At 65.6% G+C, this 21,541-nt stretch overlaps 8 protein-coding genes across 8 annotated transcripts; 4 read left to right on the top strand and 4 right to left on the bottom strand.

The window, feature by feature from the left end:
• Window positions 1-1,990: 1,990 nt before the first annotated feature.
• On the bottom strand, window positions 1,991-3,443 carry EMIHUDRAFT_467559 (hypothetical protein; the record flags this gene model as incomplete). Its single annotated transcript, XM_005786989.1, has 5 exons — window positions 1,991-2,019; window positions 2,052-2,433; window positions 2,513-2,581; window positions 2,655-2,679; window positions 3,289-3,443. The coding sequence occupies 4 exons, from the start codon at window positions 3,441-3,443 to the stop codon at window positions 2,287-2,289; spliced, it is 396 nt and encodes a 131-aa protein (XP_005787046.1). The 3' UTR covers window positions 1,991-2,019; window positions 2,052-2,286.
• Window positions 3,444-5,286: 1,843 nt separating this feature from the next.
• EMIHUDRAFT_467558 (hypothetical protein) lies at window positions 5,287-9,725 on the top strand (the record flags this gene model as incomplete). The annotated part of the gene is made up of 10 exons (XM_005786988.1): window positions 5,287-5,636; window positions 5,745-5,829; window positions 6,038-6,232; window positions 6,418-6,597; window positions 7,045-7,218; window positions 7,346-7,518; window positions 7,796-7,915; window positions 8,497-8,800; window positions 9,022-9,114; window positions 9,186-9,725. The coding sequence occupies 10 exons, from the start codon at window positions 5,287-5,289 to the stop codon at window positions 9,483-9,485; spliced, it is 1,974 nt and encodes a 657-aa protein (XP_005787045.1). The 3' UTR covers window positions 9,486-9,725.
• A 1,012-nt stretch (window positions 9,726-10,737) lies between these two features.
• On the top strand, window positions 10,738-12,468 carry EMIHUDRAFT_455525 (hypothetical protein). The gene is made up of 4 exons (XM_005786987.1): window positions 10,738-11,091; window positions 11,315-11,401; window positions 11,766-11,842; window positions 12,195-12,468. The coding sequence occupies exons 1-4, from the start codon at window positions 10,771-10,773 to the stop codon at window positions 12,283-12,285; spliced, it is 576 nt and encodes a 191-aa protein (XP_005787044.1). The 5' UTR covers window positions 10,738-10,770; the 3' UTR covers window positions 12,286-12,468.
• Window positions 12,469-12,522: 54 nt separating this feature from the next.
• EMIHUDRAFT_441190 (hypothetical protein) lies at window positions 12,523-13,586 on the bottom strand. The gene has a single exon (XM_005786986.1). The coding sequence runs from the start codon at window positions 13,429-13,431 to the stop codon at window positions 12,940-12,942; it is 492 nt and encodes a 163-aa protein (XP_005787043.1). The 5' UTR covers window positions 13,432-13,586; the 3' UTR covers window positions 12,523-12,939.
• A 151-nt stretch (window positions 13,587-13,737) lies between these two features.
• EMIHUDRAFT_228348 (hypothetical protein) lies at window positions 13,738-14,875 on the top strand (the record flags this gene model as incomplete). Its single annotated transcript, XM_005786985.1, has 2 exons — window positions 13,738-13,743; window positions 13,976-14,875. 2 exons carry the CDS (start codon window positions 13,738-13,740, stop codon window positions 14,873-14,875), a joined length of 906 nt encoding a protein of 301 aa, XP_005787042.1.
• Window positions 14,876-14,943: 68 nt separating this feature from the next.
• Window positions 14,944-15,714, bottom strand: EMIHUDRAFT_363356 (hypothetical protein). Its single transcript, XM_005786984.1, has 2 exons — window positions 15,434-15,714; window positions 14,944-15,350 (listed from the first exon to the last, which is right to left on the bottom strand). Exons 1-2 carry the CDS (start codon window positions 15,483-15,485, stop codon window positions 15,172-15,174), a joined length of 231 nt encoding a protein of 76 aa, XP_005787041.1. The 5' UTR covers window positions 15,486-15,714; the 3' UTR covers window positions 14,944-15,171.
• Window positions 15,715-15,878: 164 nt separating this feature from the next.
• On the top strand, window positions 15,879-16,510 carry EMIHUDRAFT_363354 (hypothetical protein; the record flags this gene model as incomplete). Its single annotated transcript, XM_005786983.1, has 2 exons — window positions 15,879-15,937; window positions 16,311-16,510. A coding segment is annotated over exon 2 (200 nt), but the record flags the coding sequence as incomplete, so codon positions are not given.
• A 3,376-nt stretch (window positions 16,511-19,886) lies between these two features.
• Window positions 19,887-21,541, bottom strand: EMIHUDRAFT_455523 (hypothetical protein). The gene is made up of 3 exons (XM_005786982.1): window positions 20,953-21,541; window positions 20,665-20,751; window positions 19,887-20,493 (listed from the first exon to the last, which is right to left on the bottom strand). The coding sequence occupies exons 1-3, from the start codon at window positions 21,217-21,219 to the stop codon at window positions 20,272-20,274; spliced, it is 576 nt and encodes a 191-aa protein (XP_005787039.1). The 5' UTR covers window positions 21,220-21,541; the 3' UTR covers window positions 19,887-20,271.

Genomic DNA, 21,541 nt, shown 5'->3' with positions numbered 1-21,541 from the left:
TGTGCTGCGGCGACGCCACGGATGCGCCCGCCCGCAAAGTCAAAGTACTGGGCCGTCCTGGTAATCTCCTGGTGTGGGCGCGCGTCCTGGTAGACTGCCCAGGAGACCGGGTCGCCCGCCTGCAGGACACTTCCGAGACGGTTCTGTGTGAGAAGGCTCGCGGTAGTCGCCCACGAGACCGGGTCGCCCGCCGGGCTATCGTTTGCGGTAGAGAGCTGGTACGCGCCGAGGGGGGCGGGCGTGCGGAGGGTGACGAGGAGGATGGCGTGCCCTCGCTGCCCCATGTTGACGTCGACCCACTTGGTGCCCTTGCGGAGGCTCCTGGCGGCGGCCGAGGCCGGCGCTGCCGTGCTGCGCGTGCTGACTCCGACGGCGCCGTCGACGGCTTTGGAAGGCGGGTGGGCCCCGGGCCAGGCTCCGCCCGGGTTCTCGGCCGCCGACACCGCCACCCGGGCGCCGTCGCAGTCGAATAGCGACAGGTCGGACAGCTGCAGCACGGAGCCCTGCTGCCGCACGCCAGTGAAGACAAACTTTAGCCGGGCAGCCGGCCGTCTCTTCGAGCAGGCCGTGGCGTTTTCACGCGCAGCGGCAAGCTTTGGGCGGCACCAGGTGCCCCAGTCCGGCGCCGCAACGCACGCCTTGACGCCGCCAGAGCAGCAGCCGTGCAGCCACGGGACGGCGGGGCGGCCGTCGGCGCCGGTGCAGCGCGCGCCAGCCGGTGTGCAGCGCGCGCCGGCCGGCGGCATGCGCGGCGGCAACACCAACGCCATGGGCGCCCGTTGCGGCCGCTCGCGCGAGGTGCGCGCAGCGCGCACCACAAAGCTATGCCGTCAATACACGCCGTGAAAAAAGAATTTTACCAATCCTAGCTCCCCGGTCCTGGGCGTGCGATTAATGACTGCACTCCAAGTGCTCCAAGTGCTCCAAGTGCACTACCTCGCACGACACTGGGCACGGGACTGGCAAACAAAAACAACACTGCGGGACTGGCGCGCACACTGGCACTAACACAGGTACAGGTACACTGCGGGAGCCGCCAAGCGACTCCCGCGAGGACGGCGAGGCACTTAGCTCCGTGCACTCGACCGCCCCCGCCACAGGTAAGCTCGTTCACAATCTGCTCTGCGATTGCCGTGTGAAGAACGACCGAGATACGCTGCTTCTGCAGCCCCGGCCAACTCTTGGGTTGTCGCGTTGTCCAAGTCACCTCGTCAAAAAAAGAATTCTCGGGTCCGAGGGCAGCCCCAGCTGGAGTAGGGAATTTGGATTTTGGTCAAACGCCTGCTGGGGGCAGCTCTACCGGGGCACGGGACTGGCGCGCACTGGCAAATAGAAAAAATATGCGCTGTCGTGCTCTCACTTCCTCACATGCCACCCGCCACCAGATCCAGAACGCTCGCGACTGGCACGAGCCTTATGGAGCCACGACACAGGCACGACAAAACTCAATAAAGGGCGGTGGACTGGCGCAGGGCCGCAGGCTACCTCTTGTATCACTATTGGGGTGATACGAGGTGTGAACGTGAACAGAGTAACCTTAACCAGATCACTATCGTTACTGTGCCGTACGAAAGTGTGAACAGGTTGGAGCAGCAGCTCCTGAGCACGGCGCCGCAGGCGCCTGTTGATAGGTCCACGTGATAGCCCTGGATGGGCAATGCATACGCCTAGTTGGGCCTCAGATCGCCCGACCGCGTCCCGGTGCTCTGCGTTCGGATTGTGTGTGACGCCGCCGCACCGCGCCGCGGCCGGGGGCCCGCCGGAGGCCGAGGATGGCCGTGGCGGACCGGGACGAGCTCTGGGAGGTTCAGTGTCAGTGAGTAGATTGTAGAGCGACTATGCACAATACCTCTCAGTCTAGCTACAGTAAGAGCCAGGGGAGGCGATGCCGGGGCCGTACAGCAGCTTGATGGTGCTTCGCCGGCGTGCCGTCCCGGAGCGGTGCCGGACGGGCGGTCCGTGGCCCGCAACGCCGACGGCGCTCTGCGTCATTCGACTTTTTACTTCAAACAAAGACACCAGTGGCGCACGCGCCCTCCACGCTCCAGCGCGCGCGGCGCGTGCGACTGTCAGGAGCGGATCCGTCAGTTAGTCGTGTTCACGCCGGGATCGTGTCCCCCACAACCTGGGCAGACTTTAGGCCACAACAGTACGCCGCGTATGGAGGCCTCCCTAACGTATGACCCTCCGGCGGATTATCGTTCTGAGACTGTCTGCCTGCTGTGTCTCCCCGCTGGCAACAGAACCGCGCAACTCGCGCCGTGCCTAGCTCCCAACCCACCCCTCCTACATAATGATGTTGAGCGAGGCGAAGCAGTTTCGCCACTCCTTGGACTTGTAGACGTGCCTCAGCTCGTCGCCCTCCTGGATGTCCCTGGTGGCGAAAATCTGGAAGGTGTTCTTGTCGAAGTCGCGCTCGACGATCGTGTTGGCCTGTGGGGGGGGGGGAGAGAGAGAAAGGCTAGGAGATGAGGTAGGTGCATATGTCGTAGGTGGAGGAGGCGGCGCTCTCCTCCTCGTGCCCGCAGGTGTTGTAAAAGGTCGCGCAGCCGCTGCCAACGGCCCAGTGCTCGTTTGGCACCTGAGAGGCGAGGGAGGTGTCTTGAAGGTGCCCGTCGCGGCTGGTGGTGTCTCGGAGGTGCCCGATGCGGCACCTCGTCCGACCAAGTGAAGACGTACCTGCCCAGGGAGGTGGAGCCACTGGCTGTGTAAGCGGCTGTGCTTGGCAGAGGACGGGCGGCGCAGCGCACGGGTTCTCATTGCCGTCAACGTTGGTGAGAACGCGCGCCACGCCCTTCTCGACAACCTGCGTGGCGGCGACTGTCATGATGAGCGGCGACTGTAAAGAGCACATCGGAGTGTTGCTCGTGTGGTCAACGATTGTGGATGTGTGGCGGTTGCTGGAACCACGTGCATGCGTGAGCGCCTCTCCGGAGGCGATGTTGCACGCGGCAAAGGCGCCGAGACCTCCGTGCCGGTCAGGCCGGACGTGAACCTTTGAGCAGTCGATCATGCTGTTCCGTAGTGTGCTCAAGGCGCGGCGTGAGCGCGCCATCAGTGAGCGCGCCATCATATGAGTTCAAGCTAGGATTCGAGCTGTTTCCGGGTAGGGTAGGGGTATCCGACCCCCCCCCCCCCGACCGACCCCTACCCCCCGACCCCCTCAAATGAGCATGTAACGGACGTCCCCAGTGGTGGCCGACCCCCGCTCCCCGGGGGCCGGGGCAAACCTTTAGCTTGACGACGTTTTTCCGCCCCGCCAGAACGCGCGAAACCGCTCAATGCCACTCTCGAATCCGCCCGCGCAGCGCGTGGTTTGGGGTGAGGAAGCTATGCTCGAGCGCCTCGCCCGTCATCGGGCTCGTCGACTTGGTGGCGAGCCAGCGCTCGATCTGCTTCCGCTCGTAGGAATGGCCGTCCGCCGCCATCACCGGGTCGCTCATCACCTCGGTCGTGATGGGCCTTCTACGCCCGCGGGTAGTCTCCCCCCATCCCCAGGGCCTCCAGGGCTCGCACCTCAACCTCTCACAGACCAGCGCATAGCGCCATACGACGTAATTTCTTCTCATAACAAGGCCACCGGAGCCGCCTATGCTACTCCTGCGAGGAAGGCGAGGCACTTAGGTCCGTGACCGAAACACAAACATCGACGACACGCAATCTCAGGAATGCTGCTGCCCCTGCCCCTTCGCCGTCGGGGGGTTGATCTTGGAGCACTTGGAGTGCAGTCAGCAACCGCACATCCAGGGCCGGGGAGCTCAGAAGCGCACCCAGCGGGCCGGATGATTGGCATCGGGTTGCGGGCAAGAGAGCCCTAGCCCCGGGGGTGCGCGTTCGCAGGGGAAGGGCCGTAAAGTAAACACGGGTCTCCGAGGGTTGGCCCCGCGTACCTTGATGGAAAAGATCAGCGAGACCTCGAGAGAGTAGTGCCGAAGGCGCTCTTTTTGATCGAGCTGTGAGAGCTCCATCGGAGCTGCAATCAACGACTGCAAGCACGGGCGGCGCAGCTCTTTCTTTCATTGTGGGCGGTTGTGGACAGGCACGCACCACAGTTCCTTAGCCTGGCGTTGGGCAAGCGCGTCGATTAGTGGAGAGGGCCCGAGACATGCTTTCTGGCGTGCGCCATTAGCGGGGTGTGGACCGTGAGTTGACCAGGGGTTCTTGTGCGCCGGGCCCTCCTGCTCGGCTCCAGCCAGTAGACAAGTCTTTTCACTAACAGAGTAGAAGGATCTGACCTCGGGGCCGATGTTTTGACCAAGCGCTGGTAGCGTGGTTTTACCTCACACCCATGCTCGGCGACTGAGGGGGCCAGTGAGGGCGAGCCCATCGCTGTCACAGCTGTGGCAGCCGCACGCAGTAGGCTGTGCCATCTGTGCAGAGCGTGTGAGCAGCAAAGACGGGTAGACGCACACGAGCGCCGCGGTCGTCCACCCGTCATAGTGGCGAGGCGCGGGACCGTCTGTGGCGAGGTGGGTCGCGTCCCCCCATCAACTCACGGTCCACCCCCTCTAAGAGGCAGCGGCCTCTACACTGACGCTCCTCCGCGGCGATTAACTGACGTTTTTACAGTGACACATCAGACGACACATATTCTCCCCGGGCGCGGCGAGGACACGATGGTGAGGCCCTCAGCGCGGCGTGCGCGGCAGCAGCCCCGCCGGCGGCCCCACGCCACATCAGCGGCGCAGGCGGTTGCAGCGAGAGTAGCGAGGTAAAGGACACTGTTGAAAGGTTGGAGAGCAGCCTCCCGTCGAGCAGCGCGCCGCGCAAGCCCGCCGCCGCGAACGACTCGTTGTTGTGAACTGTCTGTGCGATGTGTGCTTCTTGTTTCTTATCAACCTATCTGTGAACCCCCCCATCCCCAGGGCCTCCAGGGCTCGCACCTCAACCCCTCACAGGCCAGCGCACAGCGCCAGCGGAGGTATTTTCTTCTCAATAACAAGGCTGTGAACAAAAGTCTCACCGACAGGACAAGTCTCACCGAGTCGTTCGCGGCGCTGGAGTTGGCCGCCGCTCTGTGTGTCACGCGATGAGCGCAGCCGAGGCCCTCGCCCCGGCCAAGCAGGCGATCAAGCAGCAGGCGTTTTATATGAAGAAGGCGCGCAATCCCCGCAGATATACGAGCGACACACGCCCCAGCAGCACCGCACATCGCCCGCGCCTGCCGCCAGCCTCGGCACGCCGTCGCCGCGCCGCCCGCTCGTGTGATCGTCCCCGCCGCGCTCCAACGCCTCGCAGGCGCTCGACCAGCGCCACCTCCGCACTGCCCTCCACCATGCCGCGACGATGATCGGCGAGCTCCGCACGTCGGCGCTCGGGCCAAAGGCGTACTACGAGGTGTACATCGACGTGACGACGGAGCTGCGGCACCTGGAGGAGTTCTTCGAGGCGGAGCACGAGCGCGGCCGCCCCATGGTCGAGCTTTACGAGCTCGTCCAGCACGCGGGCAACGTGCTCCCGCGCTTGTACCTGCTGCTGGCGGTCGGCCGCGTCTTTCTTCAGTCCAAGGAGGCGGCCGCGAAGGTCGTCCTCGAGGACCTGGTCGAGCACTGCAAGGGGGTGCAGCAGCCGCTGCGCGGCCTCTTCCTGCGCAACTACCTGCTGCAGTGCACGCGCGAGCGGCTGCCAGACACGGGGTCTGACTACACAGACACAAACACAGACAGACACACACACACACACACACACACACACACACACACGCACGCACGCACACACGCACGCACGCACGCATGCTCTCTCAGGTCGGACTACGAGGGCGAGGGAGGGACCGTCTCGGACGCAATCAAGATCGTCCTCGCCAACTTCGGCGAGATGGCAAAGCTCTGGGTGCGTCTCCCCACCTCTCTCCCCATCTCTCTCCCCACCTCTCTCCCCACCTCTCTCCCCACCTCTCTCCCCACCTCTCTCCCCACCTCTCTCCCCACCTCTCTCCCCACCTCTCTCCCCACCTCTCTCCCCATCTCTCTCCCCACCTCTCTCCCCACCTCTCTCCCCACCTCTCTCCCCACCTCTCTCCCCACCTCTCTCTCCACAGGTGCGGATGCAGCACCAGGGGCCGGCGGCGAACAAGGAGCAGCGCGAGAAGGAGCGCGCCGTGTCAAGGGTGGTGCTGCAGCTGTGGACGGCGTCTCTTCACGGCTGCGGCTGTGAGCAGGAGCGCGCCGAGCTCAAGGTGGTCGTCGGCGGCAACTTGCACCGCCTGGCCTCGCTGGAGGGGGTGACGCTGCAGGTGTGTGAAGTAGACCTCGGGGCGGGGGCATGCGGCGCAGCACACAAACGGCGATAGACTGGCGCAATCCATGCCGGGGCGCACGCGGCGGCAAACGGTCTCTGCCGACACCGCGTACGGGCAAGACATCAGATCGCAAGCGCAAGGCGCGAGAGTAGAGGCCGGCGCCGCCGCCGGCTGCGCAGGTGTACACCGCAGAGGTGGTGCAGCCGCTGCTCGAGCTGATCGTGTCGTGCAAGGACGGGCTGGCGCAGGAGTACCTCCTCGAGTGCGTCTGCCAGGTCTTCCCGGTCGCGTACCACACCGCCACGCTCCCCACCCTCCTCCGCTTCCTCTCCTGGCTCTCCGCTGCCGCCGACGAGTCGGCACCCAAGATGTAGCCGAGAGATAGCCGAGAGATAGCCGACGCACACGCGCACACACACTCACGCACGCACACATACGCACACACACACACACACACACACACACACACACACACACACACACACACACACACACACACACACACATACGCACACACACACTCACTCACACACACACACACACACACACACACACACACACACACACACACACACACACACACACACACACACACACACACACACACACACACACACACACACACACACACACACATACGCACACACACACACACACACACGCCGCCGCCGCCGCCGCCTTCGCCGCCGCCGCCGCCGCCTTCGCCGCCGCCGCCGCCGCCGCCTTCGCCGCCGCCGCCGCCTTCCTCTCGTATGCGGCCATCCTCTGTGCTATATCTCGGCTGTATCTCGGCGAAGCCTCGGCAGGCGATCCTCTCGCACCTGATCAGCCGCCTCTGCGCGCTCGAGCCTGCCGACGGCGAAACAGAGGCGCGCGACGTCTTCACGCCCGTCGCCGACCACGTCGAGCGGCGCTGCGCCTCGCTGCGGCTGCTGCCGTCGCTCGCCCTCGCCCTCGCCCTCGCGCGGCTCGCGCTGGAGGCGAGATGCGCCCAGGCTGCCCGAGATGCGCCCGGAGATTGCACGAGATCGAGACTCATCAAGCCGAGGCCCGAGCGCCTCCGATCTCGGGCGACCTCGGCCGATCTCGGCCGATCTCGTGTGATAGGCGTACGAGGCGCACACCGAGTACCTCGAGCGCGCGCTCTCCCTCGCGAGCACGCGGCTCGAGTCGCTCGGCGTCGTGACCGAGAAGCGGGCGGTGGCGGTGGTGCAGGACTTGCTCTCGCTGCCGCTGAAGCGCAAGGGCGGCGACGTGCTGTACGTGCTCGAGCTGACCGAGTGGCCGAGGCTGGCGGCCCTAGAAGCGGAACACGTGTCCATGTCTTCCAACCAGCGCTCGAGAGGACACGCATTCCGCCGTGTTCACTGTATTCTTCTCCGTTGTATTCACGCGGTGCTCTGAAGACGACTCTGCACAGCACCGTCCTCCCGCCCTGACGCTCGGCGCTCCACATCTCCCCACATCTCCCCACATCTCCCCACATCTCCCCACATCTCCCCACATCTCCCCACATCTCCCCACATCTCCCCACATCTCCCCATATCTCGCACGTAGGCTCGTGTCGCGGCTCGAGCCCGACGAGCAGCGCCGAGTGGTGTCGCGCCTGCTGCGGGAGGTTGCGGGCCGCGGCTGCGTCATCTCCGACCCGCACCGCGCAGACCGGCTGCTCGTGCTGTGCGCGCCGCTGCTCCAAGGGGACTCGTCGCCCGCCGCGCCGGCCAATGGCGCCGAGACGGCAAACGGCGCCTCTGACCGCTCGGATGCCGACGGCGAGATGTCGCCGAGAGCGCTCCGAGAGCCCGCCGGAGATGCGCGCCGAGATGTCGCCGCGATGTCGCCGCGATGCCGCCGCGATGTCGCCGCGATGTCGCCGCGATGCGGCCGAGAGCCCAACCGTGGCCCAAGAGCGAGTCCGCATCGGCTCATGAGCATCGGCTAGGCTTGGACGTTTCCTAGACACTTCCTAGACACTTCCTAGACACTTCCTAGCATCGGCTAGGCCTGGACGCGGAGCTCGCCGGCGAGATGGCGCCGGTGGCCGCCATGATGCACGCGCTCGCGCACGAGGACACCGACGCTGAGGCGCGCGTGCTCAACGCGGCGTACAAGCACGCCGCCGCCGCCGCGCCGGGTCGGCTGCCCCACGTCCTCGTGCCGCTCCTCTTCCGCTTCCTGCAGGAGCCCACCCCACCCTCACCCACCCCACCCCACCCCACCCCACATCACCCCACCCACCCCGCGGCCCGGCTGATGAGGCGAGGAGCCACCCCTCCCGCCCCACCCGCCCACCGCCCCACCCGCCCACCGCCCACCACGCCGCCGTCCTGCGACCAGCTGGCGCGCCGCGTGCGGCTGGCCGAGGAGGGCGGGGCCACGCTCGAGGTGTCGTGCGGCAAGCTGCTCGCCTTTGTCGGCCAGATCGTCCAGGCGGTGACCGCCGCCGCGCCCAACCTCGCGCTGCGCCTGTACGTGCAGTGCGCGCAGGTGGCGGACAGCTGCGGCGACGACGACGGCGCGTACGAGTACCTCACGCAGGCCTTCACGCTCTTCGAGGAGGAGGTGGCCGAGCAGAGCGCCAAGCTGGCGGCACTCTCCCTCCTCTCGGCCGCGCTGCCGCACATGACGTCCTTCTCCGCCGAGCAGTACGAGACGCTCGCGCGCTCCGCCACGCAGTACGGCGCCACGCTGCTCAAGAAGCCCGACCAGGAACAGCGCCGCCGCAAAGCACAGACCCGGCGCAGCCGTGAACGGCGCCTCTTCACGGCTGACGCCGCAAGTAGGCGCGCGCCGTCGCGAAGGCGTCCTTTGCCTTTTGGCCGCTCGCGGGGCTCTCGCCCCACCGCAACGCGCAGCGCGCGCTCGAGTGCCTGCAGGTGATATCTCCCCATATCTCCCCATGTCTCCCCATATCTCCCTGCGTCACTCGTGTCCTGAGTGCCTGCAGCGCGCGCTCAAGATCGCCGACGGCTGCAAGCGGTCGGGGATGCACGCCCCGCTCTTCGTCGAGATCCTAGACGCGTACTTGTGGCACTACGAGCAGGGCAACGACCTCGTCACACTGGCGTACATCTCGTCGCTGATGCAGCTCATCGACCAGCACGTCGCCGAGTGGCGCAGCGACTGGCAGGCCGCCTCGGACGCGCCGGGCGCGCCGGCCCATGTCGTGCGCTACGTCGCCACGAGGAGGCACATCAGCGCCAAGGTGCGCGGAGGGTCGCAAAAGTACGAAGGGCTGCAGCTCTGAGTCGCGGTGCAGGTCTATGCCGTGACCGCCACGGCTAGTGTGGCGTCGACTGCGAGCGCTCGACGGCGCGCCGAGTCGGCCCTAGAGGGTGGCACGAGGCGCGGCTCCGTTGCCCGAACGCACACATACAGGCCGTCGGCACTGCGGGAGGGTGCTGCCCAGGAGATGCGCTCGCTTTCGCGCAGGGGTGAGGCAAAGATGCACATGTGTCTTATATCGGTGTTTATATCGGCGCTGGCGAAACGGGCCAGACACACACTTCTGCTGAATAATTTTCCGTTTACGGCAATTTCCGCCGCAAACCGGACACATCCACATCCTCGAGACAAAATTCCACATACAACGTCACTACATCAGTGTCAGCTTCCTTTATCCTTTCCGCTTTCGCGCTTGGTCGAAATGGCAAGATGCTTATTGGTCTACTCCGCCGCGCTCCGGTGTCCGGACCTCGCTCGCGCAATCGCGGGATCGGTGGGAAATCAAACAAGAAGTCGCACGCCGGGCGCCCGTGTTGTGTGTGAGCTCTCTTGTGGACGACGGGAGGGCTTGCGTTCTCGAGGTCTCTCGAAGTGTTGGCGTGCACCTCGATCCTGTACCGTGTATGACCCCCCCCCCCCCCCCCCAATGAACACACCAGTGAGGGAGGGCGAGACGATCGAGGGTCCCGTACCATGCGGAACGACCCTATCTACTCGAGTAGATATCCAGTGCTCAAGTGCTCAAGTGTTGGCCGCCCCAGGCCGGCGTCCGTGGAGCCGGTTGTTGGTCACGGTACATGGCGGCCCGGAGGCTGTCGCGGTACGTATGCAAGCAGCACCGGGCGCTGGCGCATCCTGCGACTGCAAGACGCCTTTCGAGCTTGGCGGTTGAGGTCAGCGATGAGTCAACTCGACCGGGGAGGGCGAGTTCGGAGCACTTGGAGTGCAGTCGGCAATAAATAAATAAACAAAGAGTTGGACAAATACCAAATTCCAAATCGCAAACATAGAAACCCAAACACAGGCGGCGACGTGGCATACGAGCTCATAGGAGAAGGAGGCGGGCACAAGTTCCAAGGACGCACGAGCGAGCGAGACAGCAGCCATGACGATGATGAAACTCACCCAAGCTAAAGAAAGAAAAGAAAGATAACAGACAACCCAAGGGAGGGATGGGAGGACATAAATAAATAAATAAAACGGACACACCAAATGGGATGCCGACGCGTGTGATTTCTTTTGGTGGCGCCTCTGATCGAGAGCTCGCCGCGCTGCTCAGCTCACGCACTCGTCGCCGCGCCGCGATCATGTCTCTGCTGGCGGTTGTCTTGGTAGCGCCGGCGCTGACGCTGCACCCCGCGAGAACAGCGCTGCGGCCGCAGCCTGCGCGGGGGCCGCTGCTGCAGCCGCGGTTTGCGGCGGCCGCAGCTCGGCCGCGCGGTGCGATTGGCGCGGCTGCAGCGGCTGCGGCGGGTGGCGTGTGGATGCAGGAGGGGCTGGAGCGGGAGAAGAAGGCGAAGAAGGGCGGCGCGGCGGTGGTGGAGCGGCCCAAGGCCGAGCCCAAGCAGATGAGCAAGGAGGAGATTGCAAACGAGCCGATGTGGCGGCTGCTGATACACAACGATGACGTGCGCCAGCTGACGCAAGACTCCCCGCACTCTGCTGCTCGCCGCCGCCGCACCTCCCCTACCGCTGGCCCTCGCCTCGGCCGCTGGTGCCACCGATCGGCGGCCTTCGCAGCCGTAAAGCGCACCCCATCCGACACGACAGCGCCGCTCGGCCTGCGCCGCGCCGCGCCCGCCGCCGCCGCCGCCAGAGTTGCCTCGCCCAACGCACGCGCGTGCGGCGCAGGTGCACACGTGGGACTACGTCATCTACGCGATCGTCTCGGTCGTCAAGACGGTCACGCGGAAGAAGGCCCACCGCATCACAACCACGGTGCGATAGACAGATGGAGGGGCGAAGAACAGTCAGAGGCTCGGACTGGACACCAACGCGGTATGGGTGGACGCGAGACAGACACGCAGACTCGCAAGACACCCAGCGGTACGAGAGGGCCCTTTCGCAGAGCCTACCCGGCTCTTCGATCCAGTCCCCAGACACCTCACACCGACGCGTCCCCGACGCGTCCCTGGGGCATCGCCCTGGCATCGTCCCCGACACCGCTCTGACGCGTCCCCGACACCGCTTTGACACGTCCCCGACACCGCTCTGACACGTCTCCGACACCGCTCTGACACGTCCCCGACCCGACATCGTCCCGACACGTCCCTGATATCGCCCCCGTTATCATCTCCTGTAGGTGCATACGATGGGCTCTGCGACCGTCACCATCACCTGGAAGCAGCAGGCCAAGAAGTACTGCATGGAGCTGCAAAAGTGAGACGTCGCCGAGATGCGCCGAGATGCCGCCGAGATGCCGCCGAGGTACAGCCGAGGTACAGCCGAGGCACAGCTGCGGTACAGTCGAGATACAGGTACAGCCGAGGCACACAGGCGAGGCACACAGCCGAGGTACAGTCGAGGGACAGAGCCGAGGTACAGCCGAGATGCAGTCGAGGTGCAGTCGAGGCGCCTCCTCGCCCGCGCCCCCTTCACACAACAGCACAGCCCCGGGACCGTCATCGCACGACCAGACAGCGACAGTCAGACATGCGGCACACGGGCGGTCGCACGGGGGGCGAGCAAAAGCTTTCTCGCGCCCCTTGACACGCCGCCGCTCCGCCGACAGGTGGGGCCTCACCTCATCCATCGCCCCGGAGTCGGACGGTGACAAAGGGCCCGGCGGCGGCGGCGACGGCGGCGGCGGAGGCGGCGCGTGAGGCGGGTGCGTCACTAGGACGCCCTGCCAGGTGCGCCGTGGTTCTCCACGCAGTTTCGCCGCCGCACTCACCGCCGCATCTCCGCGCCTTATCTCCGCTTGACGGCCATGCCTTGGGCGGCAGCCAGCTTTCCTAGCACACAACGTGTGAGAAATGTCCAAATTTCACAAAAAGTGGATGAATAATCAAAATTGAACTTTGAACGCATCTCGTGGTCGTGCTCTCGCTGTGCCGCAACAACGAAAATCAAAAAAATATAGAGTCTCGAGCTCGACACCTAGAGGCTAGAGGGGGGAAAATGCTTTAGCGCGAAAAACAGGCACACCAATCTCCCTTCCTCTCTCTGTCCCCCCTTAGAGCTCCAGAATCCACACCCCCCTGCCCTGGGATCGCGTACGAGCTGTGGCTACCGGAGATCTCTCCCTACTCCCTCTCCCCCTCCCTAAAGCCTGGCAATGGATCAATAACGCTCACAAAGACAGCAACGTCCGGACTAAGCGTGAAGCTGTTACTGAGTGTGCTCAGCTGCGGCCAGGTGATGGGCTATATCGTAGCAGAAGTAGCAGCTCAGCTTCGGCCATGTGGTAGGACTATCAGGTAGTAGCCGAGCGGCCACTGTGACCGCTGTGTCGGAAACGCTGAGCTAAGGCCGAGCTAAGATTGCGCCGGTGCGAGCTTTAGGCGACTTCGCGTGGTGCGCGAGCGTGGGCGTGCTCTGCCATCGGCAGGCAGCGTGAGGGCTGCGATCTCGCGCTCGGTGGCCGCTAGCTGGGCAGGGTTCACAGCCACCCTGTCCTCAGCCAGGGCAGCGCAACGGTGCTGAGGTTTCAGAAGCGCCGAGCGCCAGAGCAGCAGGGTCTGGTCGGCGAGCCTTCTGCGGGTAACGTCGGTGCTGCCCTGGGAGCACCGCAGCTTCTCCAAGAGGTGCTCGCGAAGCGTCGTCAAGTGCGGCGCCAGAAGCGTGTGCAGTGCGTGGCATGTGCACGACAGTGCCTTCAGCTCGATTGCTGCACTCGTGATGGGCGAGTCCCACATGAGCGCACGCTGGCGCCGCACGCTCGGTACCCGGTTCTCGCCGATGACAAAGGCGAGTGTGAGGAGCGAGTCGTCAGTCAGATCGAGGAGCACCTCGACAGGCCTCAACATCGAGCCGGCGAGCGAGGCCGCCGCCGCCGCGTGGCCGTCGGTGGAGATATGAATGTGAATCGCGACAATAGCCGGGGGGAGCGCGGGCCCAGGTCGCGCACCCAGTCGAGAACGATGAGCGTCCAAGCGCCAGCTGCGCTCTCACCTTGGGCGTGCACCTCCAATCTGGGACGCGTCCCGGCGACGCAGTTTTTCTTTTTCGTTTGTTTTAGAGAAAGCGTAAAGAACACCGTCTTGTGAATCTTTTTAATCAGCATCCGCCGACAACGAACGTGCGTCCCCTCACGTCCTGCCAAGTGCTGTGAAATGGGTGTGCATGTCCCAGAAATATCTTAAAAGAAAGAATTCTTAAGATATAAGCCTCTCTCACAGCACACTGGCACGACAAGGGCGCGGACTGGCGCGGACTGGCACACACACCGGCTCACCACCGGAGCCGAAGAAAGAAAGAAAACAGACAACCCAAACGAGGGATAGGGGAGGAGGGGAAGGAGCGTCTCTTCACAGCACATGTCCATGATTAGGCGCCGTCCTCTCCCTCCAGATCGGAACGTCCGCGTCGCCGGTCTCGGGCACCATCTTCATCACCGCCCTCGTCTTCTGCCTCCTATTGCTCGCGTGGGGACGCAACGCCTTTTCCGACGTCGAGCTACTGCAGAACGTCCTCACGGGCACGTGTGTCGCCGTAAGTGCGGCCAACGACCTCAGCCAGGACTGCAAGGCGCTGCAGCTGTGCGGCTTCCCGCCGCGCTCTGGTTTCGTCGCGCAGCTCATCGGCGGCCTGGCCGGCTCAATCGTGGTGCCGTGCGCGCTGTACGTCGCCGACGACGCGTATGGTCTCGGCACCGAGCGCTTGATTGCGCCGCAGGGCCAGATGTTCGCCACGCTGGTCGACGGGCTGCTGCTCGCCGCGAAGGTCCCGTTCAAGCCGGTAGCCGTCGGCATTGGCATTGGCGTCGTCGGCGTCCTTGCGGATTTCCTGGTGTCGCGCGAGAGCATACAGATCCCTGCGATGGCCATGGCGGTGGGGCTCTACCTCCCTGCATCTCTCGGCATGGGCATCCTTGTCGGCTCCTTGTGTCGATTCGCGGGCGAGCAGGTCCGCATGTGCACCAAGAGCTCGAACGAGGCGTTCCTGCGCACGCACGAGTCGATCCTCGCCGCGTCTGGCCTCATCACTGGGTCCGCCTTCCTCGACCTCTGCCTCGGCATCGGGGTGCTGGCCGGCTTCAGCACGGAGCAGCTGAGCCTCTTTACGACCTCGGGCGAGGAAGGGAAGGCGCCGCTCCCCGAGGTGCTCCAAACGGTGCTCGCGATCATCGGCATCGCCGCCCTCGGCGCCATCTCCTTCTTCAACTCGCTGAACGGCATCGCGGACCACACAGTCGAGAATGGCAAGGCGGGGGGCTCGCTGCAGGCGGGGCCGGGAGCGTCGATGATGTGATGGCGGCTCTAGCGCGTCGGGAGTGGTTTACGTCGGCACCCTGTAGGTGGCATGTACAGTACTCAGAAGTCAGTACCGTGACTCATAGTACAGAGATAAAACACATTTCATATCCACCTGGACCGCTGTACGAATCTGTACGTCTCTCTCTCTCTGTGCCTGTACATTCTTCTCTGCACCAGGACCTTCCTCTCTCTCTCTCTCGAGGACTGCGAGAACTCCGATAAGAAAGCCACACCCAATCCCAAACACACCAAAGCGCTTGGCTCATGGTGAAGTAGAAAGGGAGCTCTGCTTCACCCGTGCCTCGCCCAATACGCAGACCCGTAGTCGTACGCGAGCTCCTCCCCCTTCTCGACCGCACGCGTCGTCGCCACGAGTATGTGGAACGCCCCATCCACGAGCACCGCCCAGCAAGTCGCGTTGTTCGCCGGTGCGCCCCGCGGCGCGTGATTGACGAAGCGGAGCAGGCTGCCTGAGCCTCAAGTCCCGCGACGGTGAGGAGGCGGAGCTCTCGAGAGCTTGCTGGGAGACGCGCATCTACGCTGAGGAGGCTGCCTGCGGAGCGAGCGGACAGGTGCAGGCTGCCCGCGGCGTCCGGGTAGCGCATCAAATACCGGTCGGCGCCTACCATGCGGCCGAATCCCGCCGAAGGTTGGCGAGAACCTCGAGGGCTCGCGCTGCAGAAAGCCTCTCGGTGCCGCAAGCCGCGCTACAAGCCGTGGTGTCGGAAGCGAGGAAGCCGCGCGCGAGCGTGCCCGTGTACTCGCCGATGATGTGGTGCCGCGGCAGCGCCGTCGCCGCAAACAGTCCGTGCCCGCCGTGGGCATCTGGGGCGACGTAGGTGGAGGTGTCCACGCCGGCGGTCGCTGACACGCCACCAGAGCGGACCTCCTCGACGCACCGCCGTCTGTTCATGGCAAGAGGCGTGAAGAGACGCCGTGCCACAGCCGCCGCGGGCCTCGGCGGCACAAGGCCGCCTCAGCAGCTCCGTCGGCGGCGTTAGCTCGTCGGCCAACGCCTCTGGCGGCAAGCTCTCGAGCGGCAAACTGCGCTGCACCTGTGAAAAGGGGAAGGGGGGGGTGGCTCACAGATGAACTCGAGACAGCGACTCAGATGTGGCCTAGATCTAGCCCGGCCTTGGGGCGCCTCGGCCTGATCTCGGCCTGGTCTGTCTCTAGGTCGGCGCCTCGGGCGTCTCAGCGACCAGCACCACACTCATGGTGAAACGCAGTCGCGTCTCCAGCTCACTGATCGCAAGCAACTGATGCGACGGGTCGCCAGGCGGCCCTCCGTACAGGACATGCGTCGGCGGGCGCGGCGGCGGCGAAGCGCTCGGGCAGCGGACGCGACCGCCGGAGTCGTCCCAAGCGCACGGGGGCGAGACGTCAGCGAGAGTGTGCACCCACGCAAAGGTAGCCTGCTGGGGCGGCGAATGCTGCTGCTGCTGCTGCTGCTGCTGCTGCTGCTGCTGCTGCTGTGGTTGCTGCTGCTGCTGCTGCTGCTGCTGCTGCTGCTGCGGTTGCTGCTGCGGTTGCTGCTGCTGCTGCTGCTGCTGCTGCTGCTGCTGCTGCTGCTGCTGCTGCTGCTGCGGTGGCGGCGGCGGCGGCGGCGGCGGCGGCGGCTGCTGCGCTGGTAACGGCCGCGATGGCGGCGGCGGCGGCGGCTGAGCCGGCGGCGGCGGCGGCGGCGACGGCGGCGGCGACGGCTGCAGCGGCTCGCCGTGTTGCTGCCCCGCCCCGCCACCCGCCCCACCACCGCCCTCGTTGCTTGCGGCGTGTTGGCCGCCGACCGCCGCGTCTGGATCCGCAAAGAGGGGCGCGTCGGAGGGGAAGTTGTGGACGTCGGTGAACCACGGCTTGGCGTAGACGAGGTACAGCATCGGCCTGTTCACACCGGGCGGCTGTGAAGAGGCGAGCGGAGGCTTGGCGACGAGGCACAGCATCGGCCTGGAGCGGCGCGCCGCGCCCCTGCTAAGGTTAGCCTGTGTTCCGAGAGAAGCTCGTATTATGGCGCTCGAGGGGTACGCGCTGAACGCGCAGCCCATGACTGTCACTAGTATGGTTGACTAGTCTTCGTTCTCAGCAACGTCGCCGGCATTATCAGCCAATCCCGGGTGGGCGATCTCGGGCGATCTCGGTGATCACGATCTCGGGCGGTCTCGAGTGATCTCGGGAAATCTCGGGGCGATCTCGCCTGGCCGCGGTGGATGATGCGGTAGTCAAAGGCGAGAGCGTCGGCGCACAGCTGCGGCGTGCAGTGGGGCAGGTGGCAGCTGCCGTCGCCGAGGCCAGTGTAGAGGTGCTCGCGCGTACACCTCTGCGAGCCTGTTCACGGCTTGGAGGTGTGAAGAGCCGAGGCCAGTGTAGAGGTGCTCGCGCGTACACCTCTGCGAGCCTGTTCACGGCTTGGAGGTGTGAAGAGACGCTTCACCGCACTGCAGCCCTCCATCGCCGCTCGGCTGGGAACGGTGGTTTGCTTGGTGGGATCTCGCAGACCTCGCCTAGGCCTCGGCTGGATCTCGGCTAGACCTCAGATAGACACATGGCCGAATCTCCGCCAGACCTCGGCCAGACCTCGGCCAGACCTCGGCCAGATCTCGGCTAGGTCTCGGCCAAGTCTCGGCTTGACCTGGGAAGAACTGTGGCGGGCCGAGCTCATCGGTGAGCAGGTCGACCAGAGGCACAAAGATGGTCAGGCAGTGCGGAGGCAGGTCGACGCCTGCTAAAGCTCGAAGCGTGAAGAGACGCTGTTCGCGGCTGCGGGCGGCCCACCACCAGTCCTCTCGGGGAATGCGCCAGGCGTGTGATGGAAGGGTCCGCGTGTTGGAGTGTCAAGAGAGGGAGGAGGCGTCGGTGCTCGGCACCGTTCGGGAAGAGGAAGCCTCCGTCGCGGTGCCAGCCCTGCGTCTCGCTGCCTGGCCGATTGTCGACCACGCCGCGCCACAGCTCCTTGACGTCGTCTCCGAGCACGCTCCGCACAAACGGCAGCCACGGCGCGGCTGACCACAGCAGCAGAGACTCGGTGAAGATGGCGTCGGAGAGCGCCCAGCCGCGGAGGTCGTAGCGAGCGAAGCGGCGGCGGCAAACCTCGTTGAAGCGCCACGGTGCCTGCAGGTCGACGCCTCGAGCCGCGAGGCGCTCGTCCAGCAGCCGCGACTTGCGTTCGAGCACCGAGCGGCAGGCGGCGACGAGAGACGGCGGCAGCGCTGCTTCAAAGACGCAGACGCCAGCCTCGAGGAAGAGGTCCGCTGCGGCGTCGGCGTCGTCGGCGGTGGCGGCGAGGTCGCCGTCCGCGACGAGGTGGGTCATGGATTGCCGACACGACCTCCAGCACGACCTCCAGCACGGTCGTGTCGACGGCCCCCCGGGGGCGACGGGGTTGGGGCAACCCCTGCCTAGACGAGTGTCCCGGGGCTCCCCCGCAAGCACTGGCACTCCTTGCCCAGCTCAAACTCGGCGCAGTCTCGGCCGGCGCGCGCTCCTGCGCGGCCACCTAAATTCCCGAGTCGCTGCACCCCGCCAGAGCACCCACCCACCTCGCCGCCACAAGCAGGAGCGGCGGTAGAAGTCGAAACGTGCGCCGCACGGCCGCCTCGCTTGAACGGCCGCTTCCGCATAGTCGACCGATAGCCGCCGCGCTCCACACCCGGCCACAGCCTGACCACCCCGCGCGGACACAGGGCGCACTGCAGCCCTGCTGGACTGCCCGGCCGCTCACACACCGCCTCGGCCGCCCACACCAACGCACAGACCCGCCTCGGTAGGCGTGCTGCTGGGGGCGGGCCCGAGACGGCTGGACAGGAGCCGAGTGCAGTGGCGATCCAGAGGCTACCTGGATCGTCAAGAGGTGCTCCATGACTACTCTGAGCAGGGCTGTGCTTTGGTGGGGCTGTTCTTGATCATGTGTGAAGTAGGAGTCCGTAAGGGTACCAGCTGCCAGAGGGGTCGATTTCTCGACCTCCCGAATTCTCCGGGTAAGGGCGGTCCCCGGCATTATTTAGGGTGCTAATCACGAATCCAAGGCCAGAAACACGCCGGAAGATCATCCTACAGGTGTACTCGGTAACTCCATGGCCCATATTGTTGCTTGCGAAGTGGATCCATTGGCGCGCGGGCAAAGACGGCGGCGGAGGTGCCGCAAGTGGGAGCTGAATCTCGCGCGCCCTGTGTCTGTCTGTCTGTCTGTGCGGCTGGCGGGGCTGAGGCTGAGGACTGTGTGTCTGAATTTTGACATTTGCGTGCCGCGGTCGCGGGGGGAGACACCCGTGCGCGCGTGTCCCGCGGTATCCGGTAAAGAGCCGGACATTTCTCACGGCGGTCCTCTTTCTCATTTGTTAGTGCCAGTGCGCGCCAGTCCCGTGCCCAGTGCTGTGCGAGGGAGTTTTTATCGTGAACTCTCTCACATGACACTAGGCACGGGACTGGAGCGCGCACTGGCAGTGGCACTATCCACTAACACAGGTTCAGGTACACCACGGGAGCCGAAAAATAATTCTAGAAAGAAGGCCGCCCTCGCACAACACTGGGCACGGGACTGGCGCGCAGTGGCACTGACACAGGTACACCACGGGAGCCGAAAAAAAATTCTAGAAAGAAGGCCACCCTCGCTGCTCGCACAACACTACACTGGGCACGGCGGACTGGCGGTGGCGCGCACTGCCACTGGCACTAACACAGACAGATGAAAGGCGGAGCAGTCTGCTCTAGCCTCACGTCGCGTGCCCTGTCGCCTGTGTTGTTCCTGCTGTTGTTTGTGCCCTTGGCACCGTGGGTGGGTGCTCAGTGGGTGCTGCCGCCTCTCTCTCACGCACACGATTCAGCATTCACACGGCAAGGCAACTGACTGGCAAGGCCTTGTGGCCTGCACGTAATTTTCCTCTGGTTTCGCGCGTCTTTTTTTCTCGTCGGCGCAAACACATAACTCAACAACGAAGGTACGGACCCAAGACGAGAAGAAAGCTGTCACAGTGGGGACGGGCGGCGCCGCGTCAGAGCCGAACCGCGGCCGCGCAGACGGGCGCCGCGATGGGGCTCCGAGACCCGCCCGCCCCCCAGCAGTAGACACACCCGCCCACGCCCGGCAGCCAGGCCGCAGCGCCGCGCTGGGCGCGGCGCTCGCTGTTGCCGGGCTCGGGCGCACACACAATAGCGCACTCGCCCCCGCCTCAGAGCTTCTCTCACGACATGGGCGGGGGCTCGGTGTCTACAGCCAGCCGGCGGCGGTGCGCCGGCGGCGGCTGTGCTGGCGACTCCTCAGGGGAGTGGCGCGGGAGCGGACGCGGACGGCGCGGGCGAGGACTTGGACGTGGGCATGGGCACGACGCAGCATGGGATCGCGGCATGGGAGTCGGCAGTAGAGTCACAGAGGGCCGGCCGCGGGCGGCGGGCGGCGGCTCACTCGAGGCCGGCGATGTTGGTCGCGCTGCCGTTGGGCTGGCCGACGAGGTCGAGCAGCGACGCCGCCGAGCTCGACCGCACCAGTTCCATCAGCGACGTCACCGACGGCGACTCCTTGAGCCCGTTTGCCAGCGCCGTCAGCTCTGCCAAGTCGTCCGTCGACGGCGCGCCGGTGAGGCTGCCCCACGAGTTCCGCCGCCCCCCCGACCACGGAAGCACCTGCGGATGGCGCGGGGCGAGGGGCGGGTCGGCGGGGCGGCGCGGTGCTAGAAGGCTGGGCTCCAGGGGAGCGTCGCTTGGAAGTGTCCCATAAGTGACTCGCACAAGCCCGGATCTCGTGCATTGCGGGTCAGGGTTCGTCTCGGACGCGCTCTCTGAAATGGCGCTCACCGACGGCGGCGGCATGCTCCCCGACGCTCCCATGTCGCTGCTCGATGCCGCGCGCACGAGCGCCGCAAGGTTGAGCTCGGACGTGCCCTGAGGGGCGTGGACGTGTGATGGGCGCATAAGGCAGGTACCACCTTAGTAGGCATCTTGCGGGGGTGTCGCGTGCGCGCAAAACACAGGAGCCGTGGGACTCGGCAAGGGAAGCGTGAGATTGGAGGCGCGTGCTTGGCGAGGGGCCGAGCGGGGAGCGTCTCGGGACTGTCTCGAGGCGTCTCGAAGTGGGACGCGCACCGGCGCCGGCGCGCCGCCCGCCTCTGCTTGCTCGGCGAGGTGCTGCAGCGAGTTTGAGCTCTTGAGCAAGCTCATCAGCGAGGCGAACGAGTTGGAGGAGGGGACGGCGGGCATCACCGGCCCGCCCTCGCCACCCTCCCCCTGCCCCTGCCCCTGCATCGTCCTCTGGGCCGCGCCCTCGAGGTACTGCAGCAGCTCAATCGTCGAGCGAGACGGGGGCATCCCGTTAGCCTGCGGCCGCAGCACCGACTGCAGCAGCTGCCGCATCGCCGCGTCGCCCGCGCCCAGCGTGGCGGCGCCCCCTGCGCCGTCGGCCGAGCTCGACGGCCCCGTGGGAAGCACCCCCTGCCCGGCGGCGACCGTCGCTGCGCCCGCGGGGGGGCGCTGGCTCGCCCACTGCGCCGTCCCCGGATCGATCTTTGGCTTTTTCGAGCTGCTGCGCCCGCCGCCGCCGCCGCCGCCGCCCGCCTCGGCGGCGGGGGCGGCGGCGGGGGCGGCGGCCGGGGCGGCGGCCGCGCCCTTTTGAGGCCTCTTGCGCGCCGCCTTGGGCGCCGCCTCTTTGCGCGACGGCCGCGCGCCGATCGCCTTG

The sequence above is a fragment of the Emiliania huxleyi genome (assembly GCF_000372725.1).
Source record: "Emiliania huxleyi CCMP1516 chromosome Unknown EMIHUscaffold_147, whole genome shotgun sequence".
Lineage (NCBI taxonomy): Eukaryota > Haptophyta > Isochrysidales > Noelaerhabdaceae > Emiliania > Emiliania huxleyi.
The sequence above is the reverse complement of the archived record's forward strand: the minus strand, read 5'-3'. Positions and strand labels throughout refer to the sequence as shown.

Bases quoted from the DNA above. Each gene is read 5' to 3' on its own strand.
- EMIHUDRAFT_455523 (XM_005786982.1), bottom strand. From the start codon at position 21,219: ATGCGGCAGCTGCTGCAGTCGGTGCTGCGGCCGCAGGCTAACGGGATG. The intron at 20,752-20,952 runs GTGCGCGTCCCA...CACGCCCCTCAG, and splicing joins CGGGCGGCGCGCCGGCGCCG to GGCACGTCCGAGCTCAACCT. The intron at 20,494-20,664 runs GTGAGCGCCATT...CGCCATCCGCAG, and splicing joins GGAGCATGCCGCCGCCGTCG to GTGCTTCCGTGGTCGGGGGG.
- EMIHUDRAFT_441190 (XM_005786986.1), bottom strand. From the start codon at position 13,431: ATGTTGAGGCCTGTCGAGGTGCTCCTCGATCTGACTGACGACTCGCTC.
- EMIHUDRAFT_363356 (XM_005786984.1), bottom strand. From the start codon at position 15,485: ATGCGCTACCCGGACGCCGCGGGCAGCCTGCACCTGTCCGCTCGCTCC. The intron at 15,351-15,433 runs GCAGCCTCCTCA...CTTGAGGCTCAG, and splicing joins CCTGTCCGCTCGCTCCGCAG to GCAGCCTGCTCCGCTTCGTC.
- EMIHUDRAFT_455525 (XM_005786987.1), top strand. From the start codon at position 10,771: ATGTCTCTGCTGGCGGTTGTCTTGGTAGCGCCGGCGCTGACGCTGCAC. The intron at 11,092-11,314 runs GTGCGCCAGCTG...CGTGCGGCGCAG, and splicing joins TGCTGATACACAACGATGAC to GTGCACACGTGGGACTACGT. The intron at 11,402-11,765 runs GTGCGATAGACA...CATCTCCTGTAG, and splicing joins CCCACCGCATCACAACCACG to GTGCATACGATGGGCTCTGC.